Source organism: Oncorhynchus nerka, linkage group LG19 (assembly GCF_034236695.1).
Source record: "Oncorhynchus nerka isolate Pitt River linkage group LG19, Oner_Uvic_2.0, whole genome shotgun sequence".
NCBI lineage: Eukaryota > Metazoa > Chordata > Actinopteri > Salmoniformes > Salmonidae > Oncorhynchus > Oncorhynchus nerka.
The window spans coordinates 2,287,398-2,299,319 of NC_088414.1; the positions used below are offsets into that span (position 1 = coordinate 2,287,398).

The window sequence follows — 11,922 nt, forward strand, 5'->3', positions numbered from 1 at the left end:
AGTGTTTGCAGCGTGTAGATGGTGCAGGTATCATTACTTATTCGTAGACATTATTTCAATGATGTATGAAATATGGGAGTTGTTCTTCATCAACTGGTAATACATAAATAATGAAGCAGGTTTATAGGTTAAACATTTTCACTTTTCATTCCAATGCTTTTTTTCAAGATACAATATTGTCATCTTTAGCAGTAATAGATGGATTTTCAAGGAAGGTAAGTCTATTATTTTGTATGCATATTACATATTTCCCATCACCTAATGAACAACCACAATACCAGTCTGGTGTAAAGCATATGTCCCATCACCTAATGAACAACCACAATACCAGTCTGGTGTAAAGCATATTTCCCATCACCTAATGAACAACCACAATACCAGTCTGGTGTAAAGCATATGTCCCATCACCTAATGAACAACCACAATACCAGTCTGGTGTTAAGCTTTATGTGCTGTATTGACGTATACCTGAAAACGACATCTGCTGCTTTATATCTCAGTTATTCTTTTCATATCTACAAAAAATAAGCAATTTTCTTTACTTTCAGAGAGCGAGCTGATCAAGGGGTTGAAAATGTAGATATTTCCAGATGTTCACTGTCCGAGGAACAGGCCGGGGAAGCTTTACTGTGGCAAAAGTGTCCATAACCAGAGGTAACTCAAATGTTCACTGTCCGAGGAACAGGCCGTGGAAGCTTTACTGTGGCAAAAGTGTCCATAACCAGAGGTAATTAAACTGTTCACTGTCCGAGGAACAGGCCGGGGAAGCTTTACTGTGGCAAAAGTGTCCATAACCAGAGGTAATTGAAATGTTCTGTGTTCTTTTTCTCCATCTCTGCCTGTCTTGTTGTACATGGAACCTGTCTCACATGCATTTATTAAAAAACCTTTAAGATGTCAGCTGCTCATTTTCAGATTTACACCACATGAACACACAGTCATTTTCACTGGACTATCAAGCCCCTGTTGCTGCCAAGTCTTGATTTCCCTAGGGGTTAGCCTTGTAATAACCAAGTGGTGAGACACATAGCCCTCTATATTTAACTGTTTCAGGTATACTCAGATAGGTGTCTGCATCACATACAGTCAGTAACCACTCAGAGGCACACAGAACTTGCATTTATATAACCTCGGACCCACCTCAGTGTTCACTATTCATGGTGGAAGACCACAGGACCACAGAGATTATGCCCCCCCCCCCCCCCCCCTCCCCCCAAAAAAACATTTTCTTTCTCTCTGTTAGAGTGGAACGCTATGGAGAGATGTTTGGAATGATGTGCCACGTCAGTATCACAACTTGCTGCACAGTTTGGAGGAAGAAGGCTACCTTGACCTGTCAAATTCTATCCACCTCTTCTGTGTGGGATATGTGTTCCTACCTCGTCTGCGGGCAGATCTGCAGCATTTCACAGAGAGTTGGAATAATCACCCTTTAAATACAGAGGCGAACCTGACGCCTCACCAGCTGTTGCCTTAGCACTACACAACGGATTCAAATGATCAAGTCATCATCAAGCTTCAAGTGGTATTTATGTATTCATTTGTGATCTGGTAATGTAAAAGTTTAATAATGACATTATCTTCTATTGTTTTTCCTCATGTGTCTGTTTTTCAGCATAAAGTACTCTGGAGCCACTTAGTGTGGACACCAGGTGAGACTACACACACACAATAACAGTCTCTCTCCTTCACTTCATCCCTCTCCCCTTCTACCTAAATCCTCTAGGTTATATCAGCTGTATTGATGAACCCCTCCCGCATCTGAACTGGCTGACACAGAGGGCACAGCATGATCATAGGTGAGAGGTCACTTGGTCGGGTCAACAGGAAGTATTATTAAGGAGATGCTTTACATTGAAATACAGACAGAGATGTAGTAGTCCCAGAGTTAATGATTCCAGGTCAGTTTTACATTTCACCTCCTGATGATTATGATGACTGACCGTGTTAGAATAAAAAAAATGAGGCTTAATCATGCTCTCTCTCTATCCACCTGTCTCTCGTCTGCAGGTATGATTTGATGTGAGAGGAAGCCAGACCTGTTATCGCCACCTCACATGCTCTTAAGATAACCTTCGGGCCAACTGGGGGCCCAAGGCTGGTTAGGAGACACCGCTAGAGACTCTATGTAATTGTGATGAACTGAGAGAATATTAGGGTAGCCCTGTAATTCATTAATCATATGCTGTCTGCCTCTGTTCTTCGCTCTCTCCCAACCTCGTCTTTCTTACTCGGTTTTTATGCACACCATATGTGCATTGGAGTACAGAATGAACTTGTATTTATAATATAACATCACAAGTATCATAATTATAATGTATTATGTATTTATAACACCTGGATAATGAACTTTCAATAAAGCGTTTCACATTCTCCGCTGGTTGAAATTAAGTATCTCATTGAAATTCTACACCTATCCTGTGTCCTCAGATTAATGCAGATGAAGTTAGATATGCATAGGAAGTGTAGTGTACTGTTTTTTTCCTTGTATATATGAATTACAAATCAGCCTTTACTTAAATCATGTTTGTATTCTATTGCATAGTTACAATGTGTAATCATTGATGTCCCAGGAGCAGGAGTGGTAAACACTGTTGAAGTGGATAATTCTAATACATACATGCAGACACAGCATATATTCAATGTACACATCCATAGGCATACAGTTATTTTTATCCTCCACTACATAACAAGCAAGTAAATAGTTAGCAAGCTATGTTACTTCAGCTGCATTGCAAGGCAAGCGTACACAATTGTACATTCAATTAGCTTTAGCTAGCTAGATTCTTTACATCCACTATTTCACATGACGATAGCCTGGTTTTCTCAGGAGTCCCTAAAACATTAAACAACATGAATTACAATTTCATACTTATGTCATAACACCAGCTAGCTGGCTAATGTTAGATAGTCAGTTAACTTGCTAAATAGCGATTTCCGTAAATTTACTTTATGACAAAAAAAATATGCACAATCGTTTGTCTCTACATTAACTAACATATTCCTCTCAATTGTAAATGTTTTGCTTGACTCATTATGACGTTATATTTACTTGCATTTGCTTCCACCGTAATGTTTTCATCTTTGCTGAAGAAAGTCGCCAGGGACAGGTGGCTCGCGTCAAATTCGTCATTGGAACCACCCGATATGATTCGTCATATGAAAACCTTGGGACCCAAATCCATAATGAGTTCTCTAACTCCCCCTTGTGGTGGTCTGGAGCAATGAAGCCGTGACGCTAGGTACCTCTGAGTCCCGCAGTGTGAGCTCACATCTTTTAAAGGAGCAACCACTGTACGTTGTTATCTTAGGTCTCTTTATGTAGTGTCTCTCGTCGTGATGTGTGTTTTGTCCTATATTTTTATTTACTTAATCCTTGTTTTTAATCCCCAGCCCCCGCAGTTGGCCTTTTGCCTTTTGGTAGGCCATCATTGTAAATAAGAATTTGTTCTTAACTGACTTGCCTGGTTAAATAAAGGTTCAATAAAAAAGTTGTTGCCTGTACATTGAATATATTCACTGATCATGTACTCTACCTTGGCAAATAAAGGTGCGGTTCAGGTATGAATGTCTGTGAAGTATTTTCGGTCAGTCCTATCCAACACCAGGAGTAAAAAGAATGCCAAGTCTGCAAGTATGTACAGTATTACAAGTATACACTTCAACAGTGTTTACCAATCCTGGTCCTAGGACATCAACGGATACACATTGTGTACTCATATACTTATGCAATAGACTAGAAACATGATTTAACTAGTTAAAGGCTGATTTGTACTTCATACATACAGAAACAGAATTTAAAAAACAGTACACTACACTTCCTATGCATCATGTAAATACTCTATAATCGGTTCATCTCAATATCACATTTCCTTCATTTGCATTGATCTGAGGACACAGGATAGCTGTAGTATTTCATCAAATGAGAGATTTCATTTCAACCAGTAGAGAATGTGAAACATTTATTGAAAGTGAACTATCCAAGTGTTATAAATGCATAATACATGCATTATAAATATTATAAGACCAAAGGAGCAGGGAACACAGCATATGATTCATGAATTACAGTGCCACCCTAATTTTCTCTCAGTTCATCACAATTACATAAGTGTCTGTACCGGTGTCTCCTAACCAGCCTTGGGCCCCCAGTTGGCCCGAAGGTTAGGAGACACCACTAGAGATCGCACCTGTACTACCATTACTGTACCTCAATTGCGCCTCGCAAAGTTAGCATTTCTTTCTCATGTAACTTGTCAAAGTATTGCCATAGGGGACTTCGCTGCAGTCACTTGTCTAAAGTTAACATTTCTTTCTCATGTAACTTGTCAAAGTATTGCCATAGGGGACTTCCCTGCAGTCACTTGTCTTAAGTTAGCATTTCATTCTCATGTAACTTGTCAAAGTATTGCCATAGGGGACTTCACTGCAGTCACTACGATAACGTAGTACTGGAGAGTCGTACTCGTAGTACTGGAGAGTCGTACTCGTAGTACTGGAGAGTCGTACTCGTAGTACTGGAGAGTCGTACTCGTAGTACTGGAGAGTCGTACTCATAGTACTGGAGAGTCGACTCCAAAATAATTGATTCCTCGACTCCCGGTGTCAACTCCCATTTCTGAGTGTCAAGACTAGAGGTTGACCGATTAATTGGAATGGCCGATTAAAGGTGTCACTACAGACACTACAGATTGGTTCGATTCCAGGCAGTATCACAACCGGCCATGATTGGGAGTCCCATAGGGTGGTGCACATTGGCCCAGCGTCATCCGGGTTTGGCCAGTGTAATCCGTTAATGTAAATAAGAATTTGTTCTTAACTGCCTAGTTAAATAAAAGTAAAACAATCCCGCAAACTTTAGACTAAGTGTGCACACAGTTTCTAGTGGTTGATGTTTTCTATTGGTTGATGTATACCAAACATTAGAAACACCATTCTAATATTGAGTTGCACCTCCCCCTCCCCCTTTTCAGAACAGCCTCAATTAGTCTGGGCATGGACTCTACAAGGTGTAGAAAGCATTCCACAGGGATGATGGCCCATGTTGACTCCAATGCTTCCCACAGTTGTGTCAAGTTGGCTGGAAGTCCTTTTGGTGGTGGACCATTCTTTATACACACGGGAAACTGTTTAACGTGAAAACCCCAGCAGCGCTGCAGTTCTTGACACAAACCGGTGCGCTTGGCACCTACTACCGTACCCCGTTCAAAGGCACTTACATTTTCAGTCTTGCCCATTCACCCTCTGAATGGCACACATACACAATCCATGTCTCAATTGTCTCAAGCCTTAAAAATCCTTCTTTAACCTGTCTCCTCCCCTTAATCTACACTGATTTAAGTGGATTTAACAGGTGACTCCAATAAGGGATCATAGCTTTCTCCTGGATTCACCTGGTTAGTCTGTCATGGAAAGAGCGCATGTTCTTAATGTTTTGTATACTCAATTTATGTTTGAGGCTTTACTGAGCCGGACAAACTTCTCTCTTCGAAGAGAGCCCAAGCACTTCCCCAGTGTTTCCCCTGATCAAGTATGAAGACATTGCGCATCTCTAGTCTAGAATGACAATGGTGTACTACTGTATACTGCACTATCCAGGGTTGGGTAGGTTACTTTCTAAATGTAATCTGCTAAAGTTACTCGTTACCTGTCCAAAATTGTAATCAGTAACGTAACTTTGGGATTACAACCTCAGTAACGTTATCTGATTACTTTCCATTACTTTTGGATGGCTTTCCCCTTGAGGCATTAGAAGACTACAAAAAGGATCCATGAAACGCTTGTATCATCATAGTGGTCTCTGACTTGTAGTCAGACTTGCTCAGGTGCAACGAATTTAAACTTGTACCTTTTTTCAATGCTGCATTGAATGTAATTGAGAAAACAGAGTGGTGTCATTTTTTTTCTTCTCCTTTCTGAATTTAAAAGTATTCCAAGAAGTAATCTAGTTTGTAAAATAATCTAATCTGATTACAATTAGTTTTTGTTGTGATTGGTTTGCATGTAAATTATTAAATGTAATCCGTTACTGTTACACCCCAGTCATGGCAGCAGTACTCTTATTGTGAAGGATTAAAAATATATATTTGACTCGGAAGTGACGACAGGTGCCGCTGGCTTCACCTGAGTGAAAATAATTTAGTCAACACTATTGCGTGTCAAACGAGTTAGCTAGGTACATGGTGGTGAAATAATGTGTGTAACACTGGCAGATAATATTATCTAGACAAATTACAATCAGAACACCGTTAGCGAAGACGGTGGTTGCTAGATAGCAGGAGAACCGATCCAGAGCAAGTACCCTGTACTTGGCTCGCGTTAACGCAACAGCGCTGTGTGTAGGACTAGCTTTAGCTTGCTAGCTACTATTTCTGATGGCGAAAAACACTCTTTCGTCGCGATTCAGGAAACTCGACATAGATGAATTTGATGAGAACAAATTCGTTGATGACCACGATGAGGCTGTCGATAATCAGGGACCGGACGGCACGGAGATAGAAAACCTCATCAGGATATATCCTTTACGTTCATGCCCCCATGGTCGTTAGCTAAATGTGCTAGCTAGCTTGCTAACAGCCGATGTGATTTGATAATGGATTTTGTTTTCCACTCAAATCAAAATGCTCATTTAATTTCTGCTCGTGTTGACATGTATCTTTCTAGGTAGTTAGCTGATGTTAATGCAACTATATCGGTTTAGGTTGCTAGTTAGCCAATGCCTGGAGGATATCCCTGGCTGAACTATCCTAGCGCTGGTCCAGACCAGGGCGCCCTCCAGAGCTATCGGAACCCGAGACTCTAGCTACTCGTTAGCGAGGTAACTTAGTTATGTCTAAACATAGTTGTCTATAGCTAGCATGCAAAGCACCAGCAGCTGCTGCACTGTTAATGAGGGAATCACTATGCCGTTTGATTTGGGTGAGACAGGAGTTGCAGGGTGTCAGGAGGTTCTTCATGGCCCTCTTATGAGGGATGTTTTATTTCGAGTGAGCCACATTCAGGGCAATGACACCAGTAGAGGATTTGCTTGAGGCTATTGTTAGCTATTGTTGAACAATAGCTATCTCTCTGCGTTTCATTCTCGGTGTGTCATTTTTCTCCATTTGAGGAGGTACCACTCTGGTCAGGTGAGCTGGAACCGGCTGTGTATGATCAGACACCTATGTGAGCTATTGAAATGGATCTCACATTAGATAGTGGCAATGGCATCAACACCCTCTGATGTCGGTCTGCTTCTCACTAGCCGGCTACCACCTGGCTACTCAACCCTGCACCTTTTAGAGGCTGCTGCCCTATATACATGGAATCACTGGCCACCGTTTACATACTGCTTTCCTCATCTCATATGTATATACTGTACTCTATTCTACTGTATTTTAGTCAATACCACTGACATTGCTCGTCCCAATATATATATATTTTTAAAACTTTTAGATTTGTGAATTGTTAGATACTACAGCACTGTTGGAGCTAGGAACACAACCATTTAGCTACTGCTAAATCTACTAAATATGTGTTTGACTAATACAATTTGATTTGGTGAAAAGAATCTCTGAGCATCGTAGCACCATTAGCTGCAAAAACTTGACGTACCCAGTTGCAGCCCACTTTTTGGAAGCAAACCACTCCATTTTGTTCCCTCGGTATATCGGCATTGAACACACAACCTTCCCTAGGAGAGGGGGTGACCTTGACAATTTATTAAAATGAGATGCCACCTGGATCTTTCATTTAAAGACCCTTGCTCCCTTTAGTCTCAATGTAGACTTTTGATCTGAAGCCATTCTTATTATTATAATTTTGCTATCCATTGTAAATGTTTGTTTCTATGATTATATGGCGGGATGTTTGCTTTTTAATTGTTTTTATTTCTGTAAATCAACCAATGAAATCAAGCCACACCCGGCTATGATTGCAGGCACCTGTGTGTCTTTTAAATGTATATCAATTAGTGACCAGCATTAGGTTGTCATTATACCCTGATGAAGACCGCTTGTCTGTCAAAACATTGGTTCTGAAATGATTGCATCTGAGCGCCTAGTGAGGCTCTCCTTTTCTTACTCCGTTAGCCAGCACCTCGCCTAAACAGGTGTGTGTTTATTTTGCCTCTGGGGGGGGGGGAATGTGGAGAAGTACAATGTTCCTGCCCTTCAAACCTATTTAGGATATGGCAATAGACGGTGTTAAGTTCCTTAACCGAATAATGCACAGGTGACACGATGACCGCTTTTCACCTTGCTCTGCGGAACCCTCCTCTCAACACTAAGAATCCAGCAGTAAAGGTGAGGGGCCAAGACTTTCATCTGACATTCATGTAACTTTGTGGGAAGGTACACGATATATACAAAAGTATGTGGACACCCCTTCAAATGAGTTTATTTGGCTATTTCAGCCACACCCGTTGCTGACGGGTGTATGAAATGAAGCCCACAGCCATGCAATCGACCTTAGAAAACATTGGCATTGGAAAAGCATTACTGAAGAGCTCAATAACTTTCAATGTGGCACCGTCATAGGATGCCACCATTCCAACAAGTCAGTTCGTCAAACTTCTGCCCTGCTAGAGCTGCCCCGGTCAACTGTAAGTGCTGTTATTGTGAAGTGGAAACGTCTAGGAGCAACAACGGCTCAGCCGCGAAGTGGTAGGCCACACAAGCTCACAGAACAGAACTGCTGAGTGCTGTAGTGCGTAAAAATCATCTGACCTCCGTTTCAACACTCACTACAGAGTTCCAAACGCAAATCACATTTTATTAGTCACATGCGCCGAATACAACTGGTATGATCAATGACATGTTTACTTACGAGCCCCCCAACCAACAATGCAGTTTCAATAAATACGGACAAGAGTAAGAGAAAAGTAACAAGTAATTAAAGAGCAGCAGTAAAACAACAATAGCGAGACTATTTACAGGGGGGTACCGGTACAGAGTCAATGTGCGGGGGCACCGGTTAGTTGAGGTAATATGTACATGTAGGTAGAGTTATTGAAGTGACTACGCATAGTTGACGACAAGAGTAGCAGTGGTGTAAAGAGGGGTGGTGGTGGGGGGGCATATAGTCTGGGTAGCCATTTGATTAGATGTCCTTATGGCTTGGGGATAGAAGCTGTTTAGAAGCCTCTTAGACCTAGACTTGGCGCTCCGGTAGCAGAGAGAACAGTCTATGATTAGGGTAGCTGGTGTCTTTGACCATTTTTAGGGCCTTCCTCTGACACAGCCTGGTATAGAGGTCCTGGATGGTAGGAAGCTTGGCCCCAGTGATGTACTGGGCCATTCGCACAACCCTCTGTAGTGTCTTGCGGTGGGAGGCCGCGCAGTTGCCATACCAGGCAGTGATGCTCTCGATGGTGCTTCTGGAAGCAACGTCAGCACAATAATTGTTTGTCTGGAGCTTCTTGAAATGGGTTTCCATGGCCGAGCAGCTAAGATCGCCAAGCGTCGGCTGGAGTGGTGTAAAGCTCGTTGCCATTGGACTCTGGAGCAGTGGAAACTTTTTCTTTGGAATCGCGCTCACCATCTGGCAGTCTAAAGGACACATCTGGGTTTGGTGGATGCCAGGAAAACGCTACCTGCCCAAATGCATAGTGCCAACAAAGTTTGGTGGAGGAGGAATAATGGTCTGGGGCTGTTTACCATGGTTTGGCCTTGGCCCCTTGGTTACAGTGAAGGCTAATCTTAACATTACAGCAGACAATGACATTCTAGATAATTCTGTGCTTCCAACTTTGTGGAAACAGTTTTGTTAAGGTCCTTTCCTGTTTCATCATAATGCCCCAGTGCACAAGCGTAGGTCCATACAGAAATGGTTTGTCGAGTTTGGTGTGGAAGAACTTGACTGGCCTGCACAGAGCCCTGACCTCAACCCCATTGAACACCTTTGGGATGGTAACTGCGAGCCCAATCACATTAATGCTCGTGGTTGAAAGGAAGCAAGTCCCTGCAGCAATGTTCCAACATCTCGCGGAGAGCCTTCCCAGAAGAGTGGAGGCTGTTCGGGCAGCAAAAAGGGGGGGGGGCAGCTCCAGCTCCATATTAATGCCCATGAGTTTGGAATGAGATGTTTGACGAGCAGGTGTCCACATAGTTTTGGTCATGAAGTGTGCTTGGAGTCTATATTAACATTGGTGTAGAATGCTAGCTCATTGCAGGAGAGGCTTAGCAAGCATCCCCAACATGTTGCCTCTCTTGGGAATCTGCACTGGTGTAAATAACTTTTGTAAACATATTTTCTTGCTGTCTTGTTCTGTCTTTCAGGAAAGAGCTCTGGCAATAGTGCTGAGAGTGTTGACATCATTTAAGTCAAGTGATATTGAGCCAGCCGTCAAGTCTCTTGACAGAAGCGGGGTGGACCTGCTTATGAAGTACATATATAGAGGCTTCGAGAAGCCCTCCGACAATAGCAGTGCCATTCTCCTACAGTGGCACGAAAAGGTGTGAAAGCTATATCTGAACTTGTGCCATCTTTAAACTCTAGTCCATCTAATGTTCATGGAAATATGATGCACAGGAGGCTACTGAGGGGAGTTTGGCTCATAATGGTATCAAACCCAAAACCATGTTCAACCATTACTATGAGCCCGTCCTCCCCAATTAAGGTGCCACCTGTGTTTTATCATTTGTTTCTTCCCCTCTTTCTACACTCAGGCTTTCGCAGTTGGGGGCTTAGGGTCAATCGTACGAGTTCTGACGGCCCGAAAGACCGTTTGAAGTGAGGGGCCTTCCGTTTGAAGTGAGGGGCCTTCCGTTTGAAGTGAGGGGCCTTCCGGTTGAAGGGAGGGGCCTTATCACGTGGAGTGTCTCGGATGACCACTGGCAAGAGGAGTGACTGCCTTCTGTGGAAGGGAAAGTAGATTATCACAATTTCTTACTGAAAAAACCCTTACACTACATAAGTTAAAGACAAAACCCAAAGGGAACATTTATTTTTAGTTTGAAAATGTATGAGAATGGGATGGGATAGCTGTAATTTAGGAAAGGATATGTGTTCATGTATAGGACTATCATTTTTACCCAATCACGAGTTATTTGCTCGTTCTTTATTGCATTTCTGTTCTAATACCATTGAGAAGCATCAGCATGTTTCTTTGAGGGTGGGGAAGGAAGGAAAAGAGACATGGCCGGTCAGAGGAAGGGTGTACATTAAGTGGTACTGGACCTTTATACCAGTGTGTGTGTGTGTGTGTGTGTGTGTGTGTGACATTCAGTGTGCTTGCGAGTGTATGTCTGATATGTTAGTGTAGTATTTCCTTTTTTTTCTCATTGTCATTTTTGTACAGACAGAAGTACATTTTAATATAAAGAGATTGAGATTCAATGAATTGGTATGCAGGGTGGGGTATATTGAACAATGGGGGATTTAGTTGTGAAGTCCCTGCTGCAATAAAACTGGGAACCAGTGTCCTTGTCATTTGCCCTCTCTATGGGAGCCACATTTTGTTGTTTTGACCAATCACAATCGGATATTTTCAGAACTGAGTAGTGGGGGAAAAACATTTGAGCTGGCTGTAAAGCGCCGTGTTGTATATTTAGAATAGTGGTAGTGAATTTGGCTGTGGAACCTGTATTCCTGTTCAGATTGAACACAACCATGGCGTGTGTGACGAACTGCTCTTTCCACACTAGGGGCTAATATTCTTGTGAATCAACAAACTTTAGTTCCAGAGCAAAATCAGTCATCCAAAGAGTATAAATGATTTTTAGTTTGCATATTCTACGAGCAAGCACGAAGCAGAGTATTTTCAGTAACCCAGGCTGCCCTATGCACTCACAGCTGTGAGGATTACAATATGGTGAAAATTCCATTTAGTCTACCGGAGGGCGAAGTGGAGCTAGCTGATAAGTGCATAGGGGTCAATTTGGTATTGGGTGTTTGCGTGACAATAGCCCTTAGGTGCAAAATCATGTATATTTGTGAACTGTCAAT

At 42.3% G+C, this 11,922-nt stretch overlaps 1 protein-coding gene and 1 long non-coding RNA gene across 2 annotated transcripts; both read left to right on the top strand.

The window, feature by feature from the left end:
• The first annotated feature begins 1,207 nt into the window (after positions 1 to 1,207).
• On the top strand, positions 1,208 to 2,327 carry LOC135562351 (uncharacterized). The gene is made up of 3 exons (XR_010459869.1): positions 1,208 to 1,525; positions 1,727 to 1,799; positions 2,011 to 2,327. It is a non-coding gene; the product is annotated as an uncharacterized LOC135562351 (long non-coding RNA).
• Positions 2,328 to 6,098: 3,771 nt separating this feature from the next.
• On the top strand, positions 6,099 to 11,395 carry LOC115147117 (actin-related protein 2/3 complex subunit 5-like protein). Its single transcript, XM_029689131.2, has 4 exons — positions 6,099 to 6,511; positions 8,207 to 8,279; positions 10,254 to 10,430; positions 10,644 to 11,395. Exons 1-4 carry the CDS (start codon positions 6,372 to 6,374, stop codon positions 10,704 to 10,706), a joined length of 453 nt encoding a protein of 150 aa, XP_029544991.1. The 5' UTR covers positions 6,099 to 6,371; the 3' UTR covers positions 10,707 to 11,395.
• Positions 11,396 to 11,922: the final 527 nt, after the last annotated feature.